The sequence below is a fragment of the Grampus griseus genome (assembly GCF_964374135.1).
Source record: "Grampus griseus genome assembly, chromosome: 20".
NCBI classification, from domain to species: domain Eukaryota; kingdom Metazoa; phylum Chordata; class Mammalia; order Artiodactyla; family Delphinidae; genus Grampus; species Grampus griseus.
The window spans coordinates 21703852-21726529 of NC_139014.1; the positions used below are offsets into that span (position 1 = coordinate 21703852).

Consider the following 22678-nt stretch of genomic DNA (forward strand, 5'->3'; position numbering starts at 1 on the left):
CATCCTGGTGTCTGAGGGAGCTGTCTGGGTGCTGGGTTGTGGGCCTGGGAAGAGCCTCCTCGAGACAGCCTGATCCCATGAAGGGCAGTGTCTCAGCGGAGGATGTGGAGGGGGACAGCAGGGCTGAGGCTCCTGTCCAACATTTGTGAGGCCCTCAATGAATCCTGGGTGCTGACAACACTTCCCTGTGGGGAGGTGGGGTGATGGGTGGGGCTTCCACCCCTCACCTCCGAGAGATTGGGGTCCCTCCCCCTGGGAACAGGATGCCTCCCTCGGGGCTTGCTTTCAGCCTGAGGCAGCTATAGGGGCGTGGTGAAGGTCCGTTTGCCCACACCTGCTGCCCTGGCCTTGGCACCCTGAGGCTCGAGTGCCCCCGAGGAGAGGAGGCTCACTGACAGCCGCCCCTGAGCAGTGGCAGAGCTGGGAGGACAGGCATCAGCCTCTCTCCCTTTCCACCGTCTACTTCCCTTCCTCCCAGCCTGTGTTCCTCTCTGCTGCCTCTCCAAGGAGATGTGGGACTGACAGGACACCTTCCCTGGGCACATGACGGTGGAGACGCCAGGCGGCAGTTAGCTTGTTAGTGAGGGCTGTGTGGGCACACGCCAGGGCTGTTCCCAGCTTTTCCAGCGACAGCTTCAGACTGGGGGTGATGTGCTCCCCTCTGCATCCCTGCCCCTGCCCTTCCTGGGGAAGCCAATTAGCCAGATCTTCATTAGTGGCTAAAAATCCAAACCCTACCGTCCTGGGTTTGAGAAAACTCTGACTGTGGAGTGAAAGGGAATCAGGCGATTGGGCAGATCAGGAAGGAGCTGTCCCCCACCCGTTCCCTAGGCCGGTGCCTTCCTGCAGTGTACAACCCACACGCCTGTTATTAGTTTAAAAAAAACAAATGAAAGGACTGAATCTCAGAGACGCTGCTGACCTGCTCAAGGTTACACAACTAGATAGCGGCAGAGCTGGGTCTGAACAGAGCTTTCTCACCTCCAAGTTGAGTGAGTTTTGGTAATGCCATAGCTTTGCCGGCAGTTGGGGGAGGGTTGCAGGGAGAAGAGGGAGGGTCCTATATCTGAAATTCTGGGCAAGAGGCTGGCTTGTTGGCCCTTTCGCAGGAGAGGTGGGTGTTTGAGGAGTATGGTCCGGACCCCACGTGGGGACCCTGGTTTCTGTGTGGCAAGCAGCCACTGGGCTGGGGCGGGCGCCTGGGGGTACAGCTGGACTGTGATCCACAGCTCTTCTCTCTCTGGGGCCGAGGGTGCTGCAACATCTTCCACCTCTCTGCTGATTCCTCCTAAGGAGATTGTTAGTCTCTGCCTGCCTGGGGCCTGGAGAGGGGCTCCCCTGGTAATTGCTTTCGGGGAAGTGGCAGACAGGTGTGGACAAGTCCTTGTCCCTGGGGGCCAGGGGGCCAGGGTTCCATTTCTGGCTCTGCTTCTAGCTCCCGAATGAATCGGTTCGCTCTCTGGGCCTCCGTTTCCTTCCCCGTTAAAGGCATTTGACTGGAGGGAAAACAGACGCAGGCAAGGCTTAGCTGAACAGTCTTGAGACATCACTCCTCTTTGCCTAAGAGCAAAGAACCGAAGGGAGGGAGGCCTCACCTCGCCGGGGTAGAGGGCTGCTGTGCCCTGTGCCCCGTGGACGTGGGGAGTCGGGGGGGAGAGGGCAGCAGGTAGAAGGAAGCGAGGACTCCAGGGCCACGCAGAGCCAGGGCAGCTGGCAGAGATGGCACTGAGACCAAGCCTGGCATCTTTGACTGTCCCCGGGCCCCCATCCCACTCCTGAGATGGCAAGACCACCCAGTGTGGGCGGAGTGGTATCTCTGCCATCAAGAAGGCCCCAGTCTGAGGGAGGAGACAAGAGCCTTGCCCAGAGGGAGCGTCTGATCCAAAGAGGTAAACAGGGGCCCGCCCCTAGTGCCCCTCAGAGAGGAGGCACAGGTCCTGCCCAGTCTGAGGGGGAGACAAGGTTCTGTCCTAGGCGAGCCCCTAGTCTGATAGGGGAAACAGGGGCCCTGCTCTGGGGTGTCCCTAGTCTAAGGGGGGAGACAAAGGCTCCCAATCGGAGGGAGGAGACCTGGGCCCTGCCCTGTGATGTGCCCAGATTCGGGGAAGAGGCCCTGCCCTGCCGGGGCTCCCAGTCTGAGCAAGTGGACAGAAGGTGCAGGACAGAGTCAGCCTGTGGACGGGTGAGAAGCGAGAGCTGGCAGAGGAAGCATCTGGCTGGGGCAGTGCCCGCCCTATCCCCCGGGAGCCCAACACCCTCTCTCTCTCAAATTCCCTCTCCCTGGGGAAAGCCCCAGAGGCTCTGCTGGGAGCAGTCAAAACCCAGGCAGGTGAGCTCTCCCTCCCCAGCCCTGCTGAGGTCCTTTAATTGATTCCGACTCGTTTACCAAGTGGCCTTTGGTGGGTTTTAAATCTGCGCAAATTGGTTCGTGTGTCTCTGCCTGCGTGAAGCTGAGGCTGGCAGTGCCCTGCACCCTCCCCTGCCTCCCGGCTCCCTCCGGGGCTCTGTCATCTCCGTCCGGCCGGGTCTAGACGCCCAGCTTCCCTGGGGGCTGGGGGGTAGCAGGGCTCCCTGGACGTGGGGGTAGAGGAGTCCAGGGGGTCACAGGCCACAGTCCTCTTCCCCCTCTTCCCCCCCAGCCCGGGGAAGGGAGTCCACACAGTGACTTGTTAACTCCCTCAGCCTCCCTGAGCCTCAGTTTCCCCGCTGTACTGCCAGGAGAATCGACCCACCCCAGGCTGTCCTCCACCGTGGCTCTGTAGATCAGTGCTGGGGGGTGGGGAGGGGGCCTCGGTGTCACCAGCCAAGGACTATCCTGCCTCTGGCGCCCTCTCGCCTTGCCCACCTTCCCCCACCACTGCGCCGCCCGGGTAGTGGTCCGTCGTGGGATGCGCTCCACCTGGCCTCTCCCCACTTGTGTGTCCTCCCTCTCACACCTCAGGGACAGAGGGAGCTGCCTTCCCTGGGGACTCAGTGATGACTGGCCTTGCCCCTGTGCTCCCAGGTTCCAGGGAGTCACCTTTCTTGACTAACCGTCACCCCCATGATTACAAGTCATTTCCCTTTCCTCCCAGGCCTCCCTTCCATGGGATCCCCTCCCCCTTCTTCTCTGTCATCCCTCCCGGACCAGACAGGCTCTCCTGAGGGGGCCTGACCTTCAGGGCAGTGGGGCTGGGCTGGGGGGATGGGGAAACACGGGGGCAGGTTTGGAGGCTCGTGCCAGGAGCTGGACTTGAAGCCCTGCCCTTAATCCTCGGTGTGGCCACCTCCTCCCCTCCAATGCCCCTTCCTCCCACTGCCCACCTCCACCTCTGAGGCTCCGGTTGGAGTGACAGGGAGACTCAACGGGGTGCTGGGCATTAGCAGTTTGGGGGGATACTACACAGGAATGTTTACAGAAAGGCGATTGCCTGGAAAATGATTTCGGTTGCTGTGGTATGGGGCGGAAAAGATGGCTTTACAAAACCGACACAGACGGGCTTCTGCTCCAAGGACCCAGGGACAGACAGCGGACTGAGGGCCCCCAGAGCCAGGGGCGCCCAGAGGCCGAGGGGCCAGCTACTTCACGGGGGGAGGCGGGGGTGAAGGGGTGATCCCAAGCTTGACCTTTGTCCTCTGGCCTCTGACCTCCCAGCACAGTGCACTTCCTGACTGCAGCAGCCGCCCAGCAGGATGGACTTGTCAGGCACAGTCAATGGTGGCAGTCGCCTTGGGGCTCCCCCTGGGTGACCTGGGCTCCTCTTGCTTCGGCTGCAGACGGTGGGACTGGGGGAGCCTTGCACCGCATGTGTTCAAGTGTGTGTGTGTGTATCTGTGGGCAAGGCACTTTGGGTATGAACCAGGCCCTCCACTTTTCCAGCAATCTCCAGGCATCCCTCCCCTTGCCCTGCCTGCGGACCTCACTGCGATCTAGCCCCAAGGTCCTCTGTACTCCCTGAGTTGGTGCTCAGCCACCACCTCTGCCCAGGCAATGGATGGGGGCGCACCTGTGAGGTCTCTCAGGTCCCCAGGGGAGGAGCCTTGTCCAGCCTCCCCGTCTCTGGGGAAAGGGAGCCAGGTCCTGAACTCCGGGTCCTCACAGCAGGCACCCCCGTGAGAGCCCTCTCTTCTCTGTAGCTCGTAGCTCTGTTCTCCCCTCTACTTCCTCCCCTTCCTCTCTCTTCTTCCCTCTCCCTCCCCCTCTCCTCTTCTCCACTCTCTCTTCCTCTGAAGATGATGTCATGGGTGGATGTTGCCCAGTGACAGCCTGAGGGCTGGTGACATCTGGGGTAAAGACGCCAGGTGGGGAGGGTCTGGGTGGCTTATGAGAGAGTGTCACTGAATCCTTGGGATCTTAATTCTCATCTTGAGTTACAATGATCTCATGTAAAAGAATGCAGTGAGGATAAAAATAAATTGGGCTCCTAAATAAACGTGGAATTTGGAGTTGGTGGAACAAATAACAATGTCGCTTTCTTTCCCAAGCACCTGCGCCTTTATCCGCAGCCGGCCACTGGGGGGCGCCCACTGCTCCCTGGTCATCCCAGCCTCTGGCGGGTTCACTTACTGGTTGCCCAGGCCAAAAAGGTTGAACTGAGGGTGACCCGAGGCCCCCTTTTCCCACTTTCCTTTTCCCTCATTCTGAGCTGGATTTCATCAGTCCTGGGCATCTGCCTTGCAGCTTGAATCTCTGACTCGAAAATTATAGCTGGCCTTGCACACTGAGGATACTTGGGGAGTTGGCAAACCCTCCAGGCCCAAATTATGTCTCTCTGAATCCCCCAAGCCCCCATCCCTCAGGGACCTTCAGTCCCAGCGCCCCTTCCAGCAGCGTACCCCCGCTCTGCTTTCCCCTCCAGGGTCTCCCCACTTTTCCCCTGCCCTCAGAGCCCCCTGCCTCTGCCTCTCCACCACAGAGACAAGACCCCCACCCCCCACCAGCCCCTTACTGGTAAACGGCAAGCATCGATCTGCTCAGAACCACTGCTACCCAGAGCCTACTGCTTGCTAGGTTGGAATCGACCTCCTGGCCTTCTCACTGGGCTGCTCAGTCTGGGGAGGGTCAGGGTCACTCCAGATCTCAGTGGTGGCTGGAGCGGGAACAGGAGTAACGGGAAGGCTGTCCTGCTGTCTCGACAGCCCATGTGCCAGGCGTGTCTCTAATTCAAAGCAGGGTGCTTTCTCCTCGTTATCTTGCCGGCTTCTCACCCAGTGCCCGGAAGCGGGGTTTAGAGGCGGACGTCCCCATTTTACAGATTAGTACCGTCAGGCTCCAAGGGGGAAGAGGCTTGTTGATCGAATGGCTAACCCGGGGCCCCGCAGGGAAGGAGCTGACTCTAAACCCAGGGTGTCTCTGGCCTGTGTTTATTTTCTCCCAATGTTCTGACTTCAAGCGCCCAGGGCTGGCTCAGATAAATCCATGCCTGAGCCCTCAGAGCCCCCAAGGGCCTCTTTCTCCCAAGGGCAACAGGATGGGCCCCGCAACCCAGAATCCCAGGCCAGTTGTCCCGGTGCACTGGGGCCCCAGAGTGGAGGGACATCTGCACAGAGCAGGGAGCTAGGACTCATGGGTTACGCAGGCACCTCGCCTCTTTCCCTGAGCCTAGTTTCTCTGTTAAACAAAGCCAAAGATCTGGAAGGTTCTTAAACAGATTCTAAAGCTTTTCAAATCAAAGCCCCACCTCCCCTTAGAGGTAGCAGGTTGTCTCTCCTACCCCCTCCTGCCTCTCTGCCACCCCCTAGAATCCAGCTCCTGCCTCACCCATGACCCCGGCCTCTGCCGGTGCCCAGGCACCTGAGGGGTGAGCCCTGACTTGGAGGAGGCAGGGAGGAGTTGGTCCTTGCTCCACTCTGTTCGGGCCTGCTCAGTAGCTCTCTCCCCACCGCTGCCCACCTTTGTGAGATTCATGGGGCTGTAGTGATCCACTGTCCGGAGCCTCCGCCTCCCCGCTGCCCGCTCTAGCAGCCGGGACCCCTCCCTGCCAGACCTGCCTCGCCCCTTTAATCGACCTGGGAGAGCCTGGGTGATCCGAGACCTCCCCACAGTACCTGCTTCTCTCAAGCTGGCATACTGCTTGCCCCACTCCGGATGCACTGAGGCTCCGCCGCACCCCGCCCCAGGAGCCAGGGGAGGAAGTGCTGGCATGGAGGGTGCGAGTCCAGGAGGGTGGAAGGGCAGGAGGGCAGATGTGAATTGGAGACCTTTCCCCGTGCACCTACATGCGTCCAGAGCCCTAGGAGGCACGGCGAGCCTGGCTGGCTGGCACTGGGGAGGGCCCTCTGGCTCAGGCAGGGCTCATGCTGGGCTCTAGAGCTGGGCTTCCAGCAGCCAGGCCTTGGGCAGAGTCTGCCCCAGCCTAGGCAAAGGGAGGACTACGGAGTGTCCAGGGCTCTTGGCCAGCGAGGGTCTCCTCCTGCTTAGTTGTGCCCCATGAGGTTGCAGACCTCCAGCAGGTGGTGAGGGTGAGTGGAAGAGAGAGTTTAAGGGTCATGGGAGGCAGCCCCCTGACTCCGGTTGGGGCTATTTCTCCTGTGCCCAGAGCAACCCCTATTCCAGCTCTTCTTCTTCTAGATGATGATCAGGTCACTCCCTTTCGGCCATATTCACTGGCCACCGTGGGTTACCACCAGCTCCTCAAGGGCAAGGACTGGGTCCCCACCGAGATGGCCCCAGGGTTCCCAGCCTCAATCGGGGGCCAGCTTCAGGAATTTCTTCCCTACCAGGGAACCTTCTCACCGTCTTAACTCAATATGTTAACTCACTTTGAACTTAATAAATTTACTTTAAAGGAAACCTTATCTCACTACCATCCCAAGGAACAGTACCCATGAAATCAGTGGTTGGGCCTTCTTGTTTTTTTCTTTTTAATCCTTGAAAATAAAGGTATAACTATTAAGCTGTGAAACGATATACCTCCCCCAGTCATCTCTTGGGTATCTGGACCTCACTTCAGGGAGCACGACAGAGGGTTGTGACCGTGGTGAGAGGGACAGTTGCCTGTGGGAGGGAGGAGGGAAGGACCCCAGACTCAGCGCCAGGGTGAGGAGACAGCAGGCAAACAAGGAGGTGGTACCATTTTTCCATCAATAAACAATTGTCGTCTGGCCAGGAAGGTGTGGTGGGAGGGGGTGAGGCAAACCTAATAAATGTTGGGGTCCAATCTGGCCTCTACCACCGACTGTGGCTTTGGGTGTGTCACTGGCCTTCTCTGAAATAGGGCCACAGGAATACGCCCCCCCCCCCGCCCCCCGCCATACACACACACACACAGGAGGTTTGAAGGCTGTGGTAACGGCAATCAGTCAGGACCTTGGAAGCTTTGGAGCTCTGTGTCCACGGAAGCCATTCCCTTGGCTTTGGTGGACGGTGCTGGGTCATCGAGGGGTCAGTCCCGGAGATCTACATGCCTCTGCCGTAGCCCAGGGAGGAGTGTGTGAGTGTGTTGGGCGACGGGTGGCTTTTCCTAGAACGTGTCTGAAACTCCTCTTTCCTCCTGTGGTGGACGGGAGGCGACGGAGGCCCGGCAGTGGGCCTGATGAACACTGGATGTGTGGAGGGAGGGCGCTGACGGGGGCTGGGCTGGATGGAACGTGGCTGGGTCACAGAATCCTCAGCGCCTCCTCTTTTGCCCCGGTCGACCCTGTGAGTTAGCCCCGCATCGGGGTGCCTGTGTCTGCTACAGTGCTTGATTCCCCCCAGAGCTAGGCTACACCTCGGGGTGCCGCTTTGAGGCTAGTGGATTGTGAGGCTGGGGGTATGCTGGGGAGACCAAGTTTGTCTCTCAAGGGGGGTGACTTCTGGAGATGAGGGAGGGCAAATCTGTTTTACGACCAGGAATATGACTCAGGTAAGCCCCAGCAATGCCTCCCACCCCTGGTGTGGGTGACACTGTGGAACCGCTGTCCCTGCTGGGCTTTGGGAAGGTCAGCGTTGAGGCTGGAGGGTAGGAGACAGCAGAGCTGGGCCTGGGGAGGCCAAGGGCTCAAGGCTGATGGGTATGTGGGGATGGGCTTCAGGGTTCTGCATGGAGACCTCAACCCCCGGCCTCTCCTTTTTTGGCTTCTGTACTGTACTTTGTCCCCTGTGCGTCCCTTACAGGTCTTGAACTTGTTCGTGTGTGTTTTGGGAAGGCAGCCTGAAGAAAGGGAGGGGGGAGGGGAGGGTCCCGGCGAGAAAGCTTGAGCTGTCCTCTCTGCTTTCTTTGAGCTTGTCCCCAGTCCATCTCTCACTGTCCTCTCTGTGCCCAGCCTCTCCTGTCTGTCTGTCTGTCTGTCTGTCTCTGGGGAGGGAAGGGAAAGGGGCTCCCATGTCCCAGGCCCTGATCTTTGGCCTCATTTCCCCCCTGTTTCCTAGTCCTGACCCTTTTCCAAGCCAACCCCCAGCCTAAAGACAAGTGTGTCCTGGACATGCTAGTCTGAGGGAGGAAGCTAGCCCCTGCCCCACTCCTTAGAAGATGCTCTTGAGAGAAAGACAGTGCAGGCTCCTTTCCACAGCTTTTAGGAAGCGTCTAAAAGGAAACTCCCCTTCCCTCCCCTGTTCAGCCCCGCATAAGGAAGGAGGAAGGGGATGTGTGGCTAGAGGGGTGTCCAGGACCCCTGCTTCCAAGCCCTCCTTGGCCTCAAAGGACAGCACCTCAGCCACTGTCATTATCCTTCAAACCACCGGCAGAGGGCAGGAAGCTGGACACTGCCCTTGCTCACCACCCTCCCTGGAGCCACCCCTTCTGCCTCTGCTGTTCCTAGTGGGGGGCAGGCAGCCCCTGCCTCACCCCAGGTGCCTCGTGCCGCCCCCCCCTTAGGCCAACCCCTCCTCGCAGTGGTCCCGGTGGGAGATGGGCAGTCCCAGGCCGGGCACACGGTGACCCTGCCGTCCCCCCTCTCCCCCCTTGCAGATCCGGAGCGGAGCAGCCCCCCCATGCTCTCTGCAGACGATGCCGAGTACCCTCGGGAGTACCGGACCCTGGGGGGCGGGGGCGGAGGCGGGGGCAGCGGGGGCCGGCGCTTCTCCAACGTGGGGCTGGTGCACACGTCGGAGCGGCGGCACACGGTGATCGCGGCCCAGAGCCTGGAGGCGCTCAGCGGGCTCCAGAAGGCCGATGCTGACCGCAAGCGCGATGCCTTCATGGACCACCTGAAGAGCAAGTACCCCCAGCACGCCCTAGCCCTGCGGAGTCAGCAAGACAGGATGCGGGAGCAGGTGAGTGGGGTCGGGCTCGTCCTGATGCCGAGAGGCGTCCTGATGCCGAGAGGCGTCTGAGGCAGAGGGGGAAAGCGGATGCCCCGTTGCCGTGCTTGGCCTTTTCTGGAGCCTGGGGGAGGAAGGGGGTGGGGGGTCAGCACCCAGACCTCTGCCTGCAGCCCTGGAATTTGGAGCATGGGACTGGACAGAGGGAGCCCAGCCTCTAATCAGGCTGTTGGACTGAGCAGAGGACGGCTGTCTTGGAGAGACAAGAGCGTGGTGGGGAGGGAGAGGGACAGCCTCGTCGTCGACTGAGTGTTCTGAGTCTGAGGGTCCGTCCAGCGGTGGAGTTGAGACCTTGGGGTCGGCACCTCTGTGATATGGCCCCTAAGGGAAGCTTCAGAAGGCTGGGTCTCCTGGGCCCCGACCTGCAAGAACAGAGCCCAGAATTTCTGGGGTCTTTTACCTCCCCCCCTCCCCCACCCCGTTCCTTCCCCTCAAGACTCGCTGTGTGACTTTGAGCTAGAGGACTCCTCTCTCTGTGCCTTGGTTTCTCTCCTGTCATCAGTAGGGCGTAGACGGGAGTCAGGGCTCCTGCCTCTGGTCCAGGACCTGTCTCCTTCTTTGTGGGGTGCGGAGCTTCCTTTGTAAAGCTCTCCCAGGTCCTTGGGTTCCTGGATCTCTGCATCCACGTATGCCCTTCTTGTTCGTAGGAAAATTCTTTCTTGGGATTGGCCTTCTACTTCCAGTCCCACCTTGGTAGGAGCCTTGACAGCTGCAGCACGTTGGCTGTTGAGACCCAGGCATTGTCCACTCTGGGAGAAAGGGCTGAGGGGAGGGTGGTTAATCCCATCAGCATCCTTTCATTCAAGCCTTGCGGGGGCATCCGTCCCTGCTCTCGCACCTGTCTGGCTCTGTCCCCCTTTCCAAGTACTGCTGGGTGTGGCTGGGGAGGGGGGAGAGTGTGCCCATCCCCATCCTCACTGTAGGGAACAAGGACACATTGGTGCATTTCTGGTACCTTATCTGCCCCTGATGTCACCTCCAGTTCTGTCCAGCCTTTACCTTTTCTCAGCTCTGGAGTCCTCCCGGGAGCAGAGTTCCAACTAAAATAAGGGAGAGTTGCAGAAGGAGATCTGGCCCTCCCCTTCAGGGGTCCCGCTCAGTGGATTCCTTCTGTGTGCTCTGGCTTAGGGGGAGGGGACAGGGACCTTTGTGATCTAGATGGGGTGAAAGGATGGTTAAACTTAAGTATAAGGGGCACAGTCAGTTGGAAGAGGGTTTGGAGTAGAGGAGATCAGGTGGACCGGCCTGGTCAGGGAAGGCTTCCTGGAGGAGGAGGTACCTAAACTAGGCTTAGAAGGATGAAAAGGGTCTGAATAGTCATAGAGGAGGAGAACGCTGTTTTAGAAGGTAGGGAGATGGGAGGTGAGCATAGGTCTGTGCTGGTTTGAGGACTGGCATAGAGGTCCAAATGGCTGATGCAGAGGGCTCGGGGTGGGAGGCAGTGAGAGGTGTGGGGGCCAGATGGTGGTGACTAGGGGGGCCGTGGCTGTTATTGGATGGTGAATAGGAGGGGACAAGAGGCAGGGAGGCAGGGAAAGGAGAGGAGGAAGAGAGTGTGTCAGGGAGGATGAAGGGAAAGGGATGGGGTGGGAGTGGGGTTGGAGGGAAGATGAACAAGGCTTGTTTGCTGCCTGGATCTAGGAGGCAAAGACAGAAAAACCTGGGTGACAGGGACATGTTGGTGCCTTGGGGGGAAATAAGAGGGATGGGAGGGAAACGTTTGGGGGAGTGGGGGACAGGAATAGGGGAGATGAGTTTGAGGAGGGGGTAGGGGTTTCCCGCAGAAGTCTGTTAAGCACTGAATATACAACTCAAGACTCTGAAGGGACCACGGCTTCAGAAGGGAGGTTGAGCACGACGTGGGCAGAAATGGAAGTGGGACCCAGGGTAAGCCTGGTCACCAAGGCAGAATGGAGTCTCAGAAGGGAGAGGGCCCATGACAGATGGGGAGGGGGAACCAGAAATGTCCTGCATCCCTGAGGAAGAGGACAAAGGCCCAGCAGGAGGGCCCTCTGCACTTCTGAAGTCTGGAGGGATGGGAGAGAGAAACAGCCATTGGGACCGGCCAGGATCTGTGGGTCTGGAGGGTGTCAAGAGCTCCTTTCTCGTGCTGTGGTGAGGTAACGGCCAGTGTCAGGGGTCGAGGAGGTTGGAGGTGGTGAGGGAACAGGACCCCAGGGCTGCAGATCTGTCTGGGGAGGTTTGGCCAGAAAAATATGAAGACAGCTGGCGTGGCGGCCTCAAGGGGCAGCAGGCCTGTAAGAGGGCACGTGGGCATGTTTGAGGGCCTCCTGTGTGTCTGGCACATTCACTGGCACAGAGTAGGTGCTCAGTCAGTGAGTCAAAGCACGGCCACTCACTCGCAAATTCATTCCTTTATTCATTCACTCATTCATTCCCTGCCTTGGGGAGTCAGCGTGTAGGATCCACGGCTGTTTCACTTACATCGAACGCTCGGTGCCTAAGCCTGGCTCAGTACGTTAGTGGGGTGACCTAATGAGAGACGGATGACTTCGAGGATGCTGAGGTCCCGGAGGAATCAGGAGGGGATGGGTTTCAAGCCTTAGGTGTGGTGTGGGAGAAGAAAGTCACCTCCGCGAGATGGCGGGGAGGAAAGCGGTGCTGTCAGGACAGAGGCACACTGGGCTGAGGCCCCCTGCGGAATGGTTCCCGACAGCTTCAACGAGGGGCCAGTGAAGAGCTGGAAGAAGGGACAGGAGAGGGGCAGCCCCCTTGCAGAGTGTCCAGAGAGGTGGTCAAGAATTGAAGACAAGGACTTCAGCAGTATCCGCTGGGGAAGGCCTTGCCCTGGGCTCAAAGAGCCCCCAGCCTGACTGGAGAGAAAGACCCGGCAACAGGCCCAGGGCCCCCGCATAGAGACCCAGCCTCGTAAGGGACTAGCCAGTGCCGCAGGGTCCCCCTGCGGGGTGAGCTCTGTGCCAGACTTGCCCCAGGAATGCCCTCCCCACCCCGTCACAGTCCCCCAGCGGCTCCTGCCCGCTCCCCCTAATGGGGTGTCCCCCGCTTCGCACACACAGGTCGGCGGCTGGACCGTGGACCCCGTGTGCCTCCTCAGCTCCCTCTGCTCCCACCTCCATGGCGACTCCGCCCCCTCCGGGGCTGGCCAGCCGGCCCAGGTGAGTCACCCGCCTCCACCCCACCCCCCAAACCCATGGCAGACTTGGGCTTTGGGGAGGATAGTTTTTGGAGGGGGGATATCCAGGATTTTAATTTTGCATCCCTTTCTCTTACGTAGGAGCCCGCATTTTCAGGAGACTCCTATGCCCCGTACTCTCCCCGTGATAGTCTAATTCCTACCGCTACCTCCCCAAACCTGTGCCAAAGTTTGGCTTTGGGGAGGGAATTTTTTTGAGGGGGAATAGTCAGGTTAAAAAACCTTTTTTTAAAAAAATCCTTCTCTCCTTAAACAGGGGTACCTCTCCCCTCACCCCACTGGTTTTCAGGAATCTCTTGTGCCCTGTACCCAATTCCCACCCCCACTGTGGACCATCTCGTTCCTCTATCCCCACCCTATCCTCCATCTCTGAGCAGACCCAACCTTCCCCTGATGTCTCACCAGCAGGAAGTTCTTCATATCATCTCTCTCCCACATTTCTTGAGATGTCCACTGCTTAGTTTCAAAATGTGAAGAGGACCTTGGTCTCTAGCCATTTGTTCTGAACTGATTTCCTGATTCTTCATATGCCTCAGTTTCCCTGATGGGAAGATGGACAGGGGCACCCTGGGACAGGATCCTAAGGGCTCAGGCTCCCAGCTCAGGCCTGGACATTGCTGTGGGAGAAAAACAGTCATCTGAAGCCCCAGAGGGGAGGAGGGGCCAGGGAGTCAGAGTTACAGCAGGTCAGGGGCAGCCCTGAGGGGGCCGTGACTTGAGGGTGGCAGAGGAGGTGTAGTGGCGGAGAATCCAGTGGGTCGCATGGGCGCCATCTTCTCTCCCTTGCGTACCCTGCTCCCCCTGGAGAGGGGCAGCAAGCCTTGACTTTTTCAAGAAGAATTAGGAGAAGGAAAAACGTGACAGCCTAGGAAAAAACAAGGCTCCGGAGCACGGTACTTTTAGCTGTGTGTAACTCAAGTCTAGCAAAAGACTGGCATACTTGGCCTCACTCACAGGGCACCCAGCCCACTTCCTTTCCCAGCTCTTGGCCCTGTACTGACCGAACTTAGGGAGCAGAGATGTGTCTGCGCCCAAGGCTAGATGGCAAGTGGGATGGACTCCTCTTGAGTGGCCGCATGTGTGGTGGAGGTCAAAGTGGGGCTAGGACGGGGATGGCGATGAGGCAGAGGACGCGGGCGCTCCCTGGATAGATCAGATGGAGCAACTCGAATTGAGGTGATGGAGGGAAGTGAGGCTGGACTTGGTGAGCTCTGATGTCCCAGGTTATGGGGTCCCAGGCCTGTCCACATCTGGAATCTACTCTGATGGAGGAAAGAGTCGAGAGCTTGAAGGGACCTTCACCCCAGGGCTTTGAAGTACAGAGAAAAGTGGCTGTGCCCAGGATCTTGTCATCACTTTATACTTAGCGCTTATCACACTTCCCGTTCCCCATGGCTGGGTATGAGGCTCCTTTTTGTAAAGTGCAGGACCAGAGACGTTCAGCAAATGCCAGAGTCACACAGCAGAGCAGGATCAGAGGCCACGGAGGAAATTTAGGCATCCTAGGCCTCCCAGACTTGGCTGGGAATTGAGTCACGGGAGAGCTAGAACGGAAACGGTGCACAGCCGAGACTCCGGTAGGGAGAGACTGTAAGCTCAGAGAGTGGCCGGTCGGGAGGTAGGCCACTCTCCTTCCCCACCGCCCACACACACCCTAGGCCAGACCGTTGGGGGTTGGGGCCTGAAGAAGACCCTGAGAGGGGACCGGAGGCCAGACTCCAAGCCACAGCCCTTCCCCCGCTTCCACTAGGCTGTCTAACCTCCCTCCCTCCTGCTGCAACCCGAGTCCCGGGCGGCGGGCCGGCGTATCGGGTGACCGCGGCGACGCAGCCACCAGCCACCGCCGTTCCTTGGCGGGGCTGCGCCGGCGGGGCCGCGCCAGGGAGGGGGCCAGAGAGAGGATGTGCACGGCGGCGCGCCGTGCCGCGCCAGGTGGAGTCGCGGTTACCGGGGCGACCGGGGCCCGGGCCCTCTCGGCGGCGGCGGCGGCGCCTCTCTCATTGCAGCAAAGGGCACCGGCGGCTGGGGCTGCGGAGGCGGCCGGGGGGAGGGGAGAGCCCGGACGGGTGGGAGTAGGGGGCTGCCCTCCCTCCCCCGCCCGACGCGCGACCTGGGGCTGAGAACCCCGCGTATACACCTGTGGCCGCAGGTAAGGGGGAGCGGCTGCGGGGGCCGGGGTAGCCGCCTCGGGTTCCGCGGGGCGGGGGCACGGAGATGGGGGCCCTTCCCACGACTCTGAGAACGGTCTGGGGGTGGGGGGCTCGCAGGCCTTTGCGGTTCCGGATCCCTGAGAAACGCCCCCTCCCCTCCCCCATCTCGTTCTCAGCCTTCCGCAGGGGACCGGCCCCCACCCCGAAATGTGGCTGGCGTCCCCTCCCCCAGCCTCAGAAAGTCATGACCTTTCCGGGGTGCGCCCTTGCCCCGCCGCAACCCCCCCTCCCCAACATACACTCACTGCATTGGGAAGGGGTAGGAGGTGACCGTGTCGACGGGCACACAGGGGAGAGGGCCGGAGTAGTGCCCGTGCGTCGCGGTGGGAGGCTGGCGCCCTCGGGGGCCGTTAAGGAGCCCCAGCCTGGCGGGGGCAAGGGAGGGGGGAGGCGAATGTTTACGTGGACGCGTGTTCACAAGAGTTGAAAGGTGGGTGTGTGCGCCGGTGCACGGAGAGCCAGGGGACTAGAGCGAGGGTGCGACCCATAGGTTGCCCTCCCTCTCCGAAGGATGCATCGTCTTCGGGGCTCGAGGTCAGGGAGGGGTCACGCACTCACCTAACCTACAGAGGACGTCTCCCCAGGGGAGGGGAGAGACCTCAGCTGGCTGGGCTAAGGCTCCCATGGGACACGGCCCCGCCCTCCCAGCGCACTGCGTGGGGGAGAAAGGACCAGCTGCAGGGGGGAGGGAAGAACCCCACCAAGGGCGCCTAGGGTGGAGGAGGGAGGGAGTTAACTCCTTAGCCCCCAGAGGGAAGAAGCTGTTTCCTCTTCTCAGCAGGGAGTTTGAGGACCCCCTGGCGCTGCTTCCTCGGGTCTCCAGGAAGCTCCCCTTCTCGCATTTCTGAAAGCCTGGTCCCTACAGAGTGGATGGGTTGGCTTCCATCTTATCCTCCTAGAACACCTCTCATTTTGCTCCAGCTCCTGTAAGACTCTTCCCTACAAGTGATGACCTGGAAGGGCCTCTCCTACTCAGCCCTTCCTTTTTTTCACTGTCTCACTGTCTTTTGGGAAGGTGAGACACCCCTCTCTGAGAATGGGGGAGGGAGACAGCTTTGCCCTAATACTGGAGGTTTTCACTTGGGTTGGCGAGCCAGACCTCTCTTGGGCCCTTCCTGCCCTCTGCCCTCCTTCCGGGGGTTTCTGGTGCTGGGAAATTCCCAGGGAAAAGACATGGAAGGCTGAGCTGTCCTGAGTGCCAGGAGATGGAAAGTGGTACCAGACTATGCAGAGACACCCCCTTCCACCTGTGGCTGGTCCTGTTTTCTTGACACCCATTCATGGCCAAATACTTGTTGAGAGCCTACTCTATACCAGGCACTGTGTGTGGCAGGATGGGAGGAACAGACAACCAGGAAGAGGGTGAGGAGTAAAGGGTGCTGGAGATTGGAGGAGAGTCCTACCTTAGCAAACAGAGGAGCCCTCCGCTCTTAGGCACCCAAGGCTGTCCCATGGGTTTAACACCCTGGAAAGAGACAGAGACGGGGGATAGACGGCATCCCCAAGGACCTCTCCCTACTATGGTTTTTCCCCTCCAAGGACACTGAGTTGCCAGGAGACTCTGTGCCTCCCTGCTGGTGGGGCCAGCCTGAAGGGGGAGGTGACGGAGGGGCGGGATTCTGTGTACTCGACCAGCCAGTGCCCGAAGCCCCAGGACTCTGATCTCAGCCTCACTCCAAGTCCACCAAGCACAAAAACAGCATCTCTTCCACCTTTACCCGCTAGTGGGGCCTGGCTGGCCTGTTCTGTGGCACTGATGCCACCCAGTCCTCTCCCCTGGCCCCAGCTACTGAGCCCTCCTTTCCAGGTCTGGCTGCCCCATGGATGTGCCCAGCGTTGCCTGAGGCAGGTCCAGGTTGAGGGCATGGCTAGCGTGGCTGTAACCAGGCCCCATCCCTGTCCCCCTCCCAGAGACATGAGGTGGGCCCCAGCTGTCTGCACATACTGAGTCTGATGTGTTGACATTTGGGGCGGGGGGGTGGCCGGGGGGCGCATCTTCTGCTTCTTTTGAATCAGGAGTTCACCTACCTGCCACGTGATGTCTGGGACATCACAGGCATGGTACAGTGACCGAGGCGGCCAGAGGCGCCGTGACCTGGCTAGTGGGGGGAAGGAGGGGCGAGACTTTCTCTGTGTGTGTGTCTCTGCAGCTGGTGTGCGTGTATGTGTGTACGTATGTGTGAATGGGTATCCATCATGTCTCTGTCTGTTTCTGTGACTCCCTAGGGGCCAGGGGGCCCTCTGTGATTCTGCTTGTGGGAGTGTGTGTGAACAGGTCAGTGTCCTGGGCGGGCCGGGGGTGCATGTTTTGTATGAATGGGGTTGGTCCACGTTTGAATAGCTCTGTCTCTGAGTTTCTGTTTCTGGGTTTGTTTCTGACCATGGAGGGCTTTTCTCCAAGTGTTTGTGTCCCTTTGTGGGCGTGTCTTTGTTGCTCTGGGTGTGTTTGTGGCGATGTCATTACTGGAGGATGTCTGCGCGTCTGTACGCAGCTCTCCGTGTGGGGCCTGTCATTGCAGGGCGCTGTGGGTGGCCTGTGTGTACACGGTGTGATGGTGGTGGTGGATGAGGGGGTGTGATGGTGGTGGTGGATGAGGGACGGTGGCCTTCTCTGCAGAGCCGTCCGTCACCACTGGGGCTGCAGACATGACTCTCATCGTAAACCTTCCCCTGCCCTCTGCCTGGCTCTGCCTGCCCTGCCCCCCACCCCCTGCCATCACATGTCCACTCGCTCTGCTCTCCTTCCCCTCCCCAAGGCCACAGGCAGCTGTGGCTACAGCCTGGTACTCCAGTCCCCCCCTCCCCTCCCCTCAGCACCTGTGGGCATCCCCTGACACCCAGACTTTGCTGTCCCCTTCCTCTGCCTCTCTTGGAGCAAATGCTGGGGGGAGAGGTGGGGACTGTGGCCCAGAGGGGATGGTCCTGGTGAGTAAACCTCTTCATCCTAGCCCTAGCCTGGCATCACCCCCACCCTAAGGATCCGAAGCCTCCAGCCCAGCAGGGCCCCTCCCCACCTCCTTTCTGCCACTAAAGTATTCAGGCGGCACAGGACACCCCGCCGTGGTGTCCTCCCCCCATCAGGGACCCTTGGTGTCAGTCTCCTCTGCCAGTGGCTCTGAGGCCTAGGGAATCTTGTCTGTTGGTGCCAGGCGCCCCAGGGCCAGGCCATCTGCTGCCTCTGTCTTCCTGCTGAGGCTGGCACCGGTCAGCAGGGTGCCCTCGGCTTTGCCAAGAACCAATCCGGCCTCCGGGCCACTCCTCCCTTGTCCTTAGCCATCTGGAGGGGCCTTCTGGTCTCCAGGGAACGCAGGGTGGCTGTAGGTTATTGTGAATGAGGAGGAACCTGAGGCCCCCGTTCTAGGGGAGCAAGGAGCCCTCCCCTCTCATCTGTTCAACCACAGAACATTGCCGACACTCCCTTGCTGTCCATGGCTCCCCGTCCATTGCCCGGTGCTGTGGGGTGATGGGCATCTGTCCACTTTCCCTATAACCCAGGTCCATCGTGTTACACAGGCTTCCCTGCCCTGGGCTTGGCCCCCTGCCTCCCTCTTCCACTCCCTGCCCCATCAGCCCTCCTGGGGTCCAGTCCCATCCCACTCAGTTTCACGCAAATACTTTCTGCTTGTCCAGCCAGTTAAGTCTCAGTTCTTTCGCTTGGCATTTAAGGGCGCTCCTCCGGCCCCAGGCCCTTCTTTGCAGCCTAACCTGCTACTTTCCCAGGCCCTGCGCCCCAGCCAAACTGAACTGTTCCCTCAACACCCCCTGCACACGCCTCCCCAGGCCCTCTGCTCAGCAGGCTCTTCCTCCCAACCTCCGGCTGCTCATTTTTTAAAGACCCACCAAAAATGTTCATTTTTTAAAGACTCACCAAAAACGCCACCTCTTCCGGGAAGTTTTCCCTGGCCAGCCACAACCAGATGCCATTTCTCTGACCCTGCAGCTCCAATTCAGCTCTGCCAGTGTCTCACGTGTTCCCTGTATCATGGTCATCTGCGTCTTTTCCTGCCTGTAACTCTCCGAGGACAGTTACTGTGACTAGGTTACGTGGCTTATAAACGTCTGGAATGATGGTTCTCCCCTCCCCCAGCAGCAGGCCTGGAGCCCGCTCAGGGCCATCCCGGGCCTCCGTAGAGAATGGGATGTACCAGGCATAGCTTCCTTCCTGTTCCTGGGAGGGTGGAGGGCCCATGTCCCAGGGCTGAGTCCTGAGCGCCAAGGGTCTCTAACCTGCCCCTGGCCCTACTCTCTCCTCCCAGCGCCCCCGCATAACCATCTCTTCTCTTATTTCCATCAGCAGCCAAACTACTGGAGTTTCAAGGTCAGTGTGTGGTGCTTCTGCGTCCGTGACAACCGCATGTGCTCTCCCGCCCCTGCCCCTCCCTGCACATGCTTTGCACAAAGTTGTGCATCTGCAAGGGACCGTCTGGTGTGGGTGGTGGGTGTGGGACTGCAGGCTGGGTCTGCTGCTTTGAGAGAGCCTGGGTTCGCCTGCCAGGGGCTTGTGGATCCAGTGTGGGAGTTTGTGCCACCCGTGCTGGGGATCTGGGCTGGGGATGCTCAGGCTTCCCCAGGACGTAAAGAGCATTTGGGAATGAGAGAGGCATTTTCCCCAGCCTGGAGGGACTGCTGGCTCCAGGGGACGGAAGTGGACCCCGTGATCTTATTGAGGGCCTTGTTCTCTGAACTCAGACTTCATCTTCCAGGGAGGCCCCGTGACTATAATAGGCCCCTCATCCCTTTCTTACTTTCCACTGTGGGGAAGCTGGTCAGTGCCAGGCAAGAGACGCACAAACTTACACCCCCAAACCCATTGCCCAAGTGGAGGGCTGGGCTCAGGGACGGTGTCTTCCTGCCTCCTCTGGAGAGTTTGGACCATCCACAGCTGGAGAGATGTCTGTCCCCTCCAGGGGCATCCTGCTGACCCCCAAGGGAGCACGCTCCTGGACCTCCTCTTCTCTGGCACCAGGCTCAGAACTGAACTGAGTTAGACTGCTGCTTGCGTCCTGGAGTCTCTGGTCCCTCAAATCCTGGGCACCATGACAGGGGGTGGGAGGTATACATTCCAGACTCCCCCAGTGTCATCTTTTTTTTTTTTTTTTTTGCGGTACGTGGGCCTCTCACTGCTGTGGCCTCTCCCGTTGTGGAGCACAGGCTCCGGACGCGCAGGCTCAGCAGCCATGGCTCACGGGCCCAGCCGCTCCGCGGCATGTGGGATCTTCCTGGACCGGGGCACGAACCCGTGTCCCCTGCATTGGCAGGCGGACTCTCAACCACTGTGCCACCAGGGAAGCCCACCCCCCAGTGTCTTCTTGCTCCAAACATCTTGTTTGCATGCATCCTCCCAGAGAAAAGTTCTTGAATCAGAGAATCACGGAATTGTAGTCGTGGCATCAGGCATATAGCCTTTCTGGAGGAAGCAGTAGAGCATAGGGGTTCAATGCACGCGGCCAAGGGCCAGGCTGCCTGGTGGTGAATTCCAGTCTGCTACTAACTAGCTGGGTGACCTGGGGCAAGTTCCATAATTCTCTGAGCCTTGGTTTCTCCTCCATAAAATGGAACCGTATCTACATCATAGAGTTGTTGTAAAGGTAGAAGAAACACGAGACCGCATGTCCTAAGCACAGTGCCTGGCTCATGGCGAGCCTTACCTCATTAGCTATTAGCATCCTGGAATCACCTTGGGAACTTGTCAAAAACCTTGAACCCCAGGCTCCAAGCCCCAGAGATTCAGAGTTAGTGAATGTGGGGCACTGGAAAGAGTGTTTTTAAAAGCTCCCAAGTGATTCTGCCCTAGCCTGTGGACAGCTTTTGGGAATCTCAGATCCTAGTCTGACTGCCCCACTCAGGGTTCCGTCTGCCTGATCTCTGACCAGGAGTCATCGGTTCCTCACTGGAGCATCTCCAGGGACCGGTGCTCACTGCGTCCGATCTTTGGGAAGCCCTTTCCTATCTTTGGAGAGCTCCGCTTAAATTACTGTTTTGTTCTCTTGCCATCTCCCTCTAGTCAGGAAGTCCTTCTGGATGTCTCACTGTTTTTCTGCTCTGTTGTCCCAGCCCAGGGCTGGAGAGACATGCTAATGGGCTTTCTCTCTTCTCAAGAGGGTTTTCTACAAAGGCTGTGAGAATGGAAAGGCGCCCAGGAGGCCAGGATGGAGACAGGAACCGGTGGGGCAGGGAATGTGGGCATCTCTTCTCGCAGGATTCCCTGGGCAGCCTTCTCAGTCCCTAGGATCCCTGCCCCTCCTTCATTCTGGCCCTTGTTCCATCTTCTTATTGGCAACTCACTTGTGCCCCCCAGGCACCGTGGCCACCTCCTACTCTTCATCCCTGCTAGCTGCCTCATTTTGCCTGAATTCTGTAGCCCTTCATCCATACTAGCCTGGCAACCACTGACCTTCCAGTTGCCTGGCAACCTCATGACCACCAGACCAGGCCTGGTTCCCCATACTGGGAAGAGAGAAGGGCGTAGGCCAGCACTGGTGATCAGCCTAGAACTGAGCGGCAGGGTCCAAAGTCTGGGCACAGGCATTCCCCCAGTGGGTCCAGTTGCTACGCTGCCTCCCTCCTCCCCAGAACCATGCCCACCCGCTGGTCAAGGCATTGTGCTTGAGGCTGGATGCCCGCTAATGTCCCCAAATCTGACCTGCTGTATCTCCAAGCCCTTGAGGACACTTTGGGGACAGCTGGGCACACTGTCCATCAGAGGAAGATGTTCTCTCTTTTCGAGAGTGCTAATCCGACTGGAACATTAAATGGAGTTAATATGAAGATGGAGATTAATTAGGGTTTAATCAGGACTTGGGGATGGAGGGAGCTGAGGAGGAGAATAAATACTTCCTTTTTAGAGACACTTTTACTGTTTTTAAAAAAATTATAAAGATGATACATTCTGATTGTGCAAAGTTCACCCGGCAGAGAAATGTATAAAGTAGAAAGGGAATGCTGTGTCTCAACCCCAAGATAACCAGTGTTAATGGTTTTGAATGATTTGTTGCTGTTGAAGATAGGCAATATATTTTATAGAAAAATACAATTGGGCAACATGATTTTTTTCTTGATAACATGTATATGTGTGATACAGCTAATATATATATAACGTTACATAACAGGGAATGATGTAGGTCTGATTCAGTATCTTTCTTCCTTAAATAGATGGGTTTCTGACAGCAGCCAGGTTTGAGGGGAGGGGCTAGAGCAGACTGGCAGGAGCTGTGGCCCTGAGTGACAGCCCCAGCTTTCAGCCAGAAGTAGGCTCTTGAAGTGCGATTGAAATCAGGGTGTCCCCTCTCCCAAGGAGAGAGTAATCGAGCTGTCCCTGGGGCAGGGAGTGGTCACTGGGTGACAGCCTTCCCTGGCCCCAGCCAGGTATCACCCTCAGCTGTGGCTTCGGGGCAAGGGGCTGCTATGTTGGTACTGGAGGAGGCTTTTCTGGGAGGCTAGCCAGGCAGGTTGGCTGTGTGGCAGCGTGTGCCATGCAGGGAGGGGCTGAGGCCTGGCACTTATGCCATGTGCTCGTGTGGGCTGAGCATGTGCACTGCATGTACTAGGCAGGTAGTCTGTGCGAAACTGGGGTCCACCTGGCTTTGGGAGGCTTGGGGTGGTCCTCCCAGTCACTCTAAGTCCAGGACATTGTTCCCAGCTCTGTGAGGGCCCATACCTCCCAGAGCTGGGATCCTGGGGTCCCTAGCTCTCTGCTTTCTCCCTGCTTCCCGCCCCCACCCCAACCCTCTGAACTCCACGAAGGATAAGTTGTTCATCGCTCGCGAATCCGCCGCTTAATTAATGTCTGGAACTAATGCCCCAATTTGCTCAACGATTCTGCGGCTCACCTCGGTGACACATTTGTGTTCTTGTTGTCCTTTGGAATCTTAAAATAGCAGGTGTGCCCATGGCTCCCGCTCAGATGGTTTCTTGTCTGGCTTCCCAGGGTGCCTGAGTCCTTTGCCCACTCCTTACCTGCTGGGTGTCCCAGGGAGGCCAAGGCCCCAAGAGGTTGGGGAACTCTCCTGCAGCCACACAGCGAGTCTGGAATCCAGGAGACCCTCCGGGGTGTGTGTGTGTGTGTGTGTG

At 58.7% G+C, this 22678-nt stretch overlaps 1 protein-coding gene across 2 annotated transcripts in view; it reads left to right on the top strand.

The window, feature by feature from the left end:
- SRCIN1 (SRC kinase signaling inhibitor 1) overlaps window positions 1–22678 on the top strand; it is a gene marked incomplete at both ends in the record, with an annotated part of 63370 nt that overhangs the window by 14205 nt on the left and 26487 nt on the right. For both annotated transcript variants that reach the window (XM_082679516.1, XM_082679517.1), the window contains 3 exons: window positions 8871–9175; window positions 12262–12360; window positions 18903–18926. In XM_082679516.1, the coding sequence (XP_082535642.1) occupies window positions 8871–9175; window positions 12262–12360; window positions 18903–18926 (428 nt within the window). The remainder of the gene's footprint in view (window positions 1–8870; window positions 9176–12261; window positions 12361–18902; window positions 18927–22678) is intronic.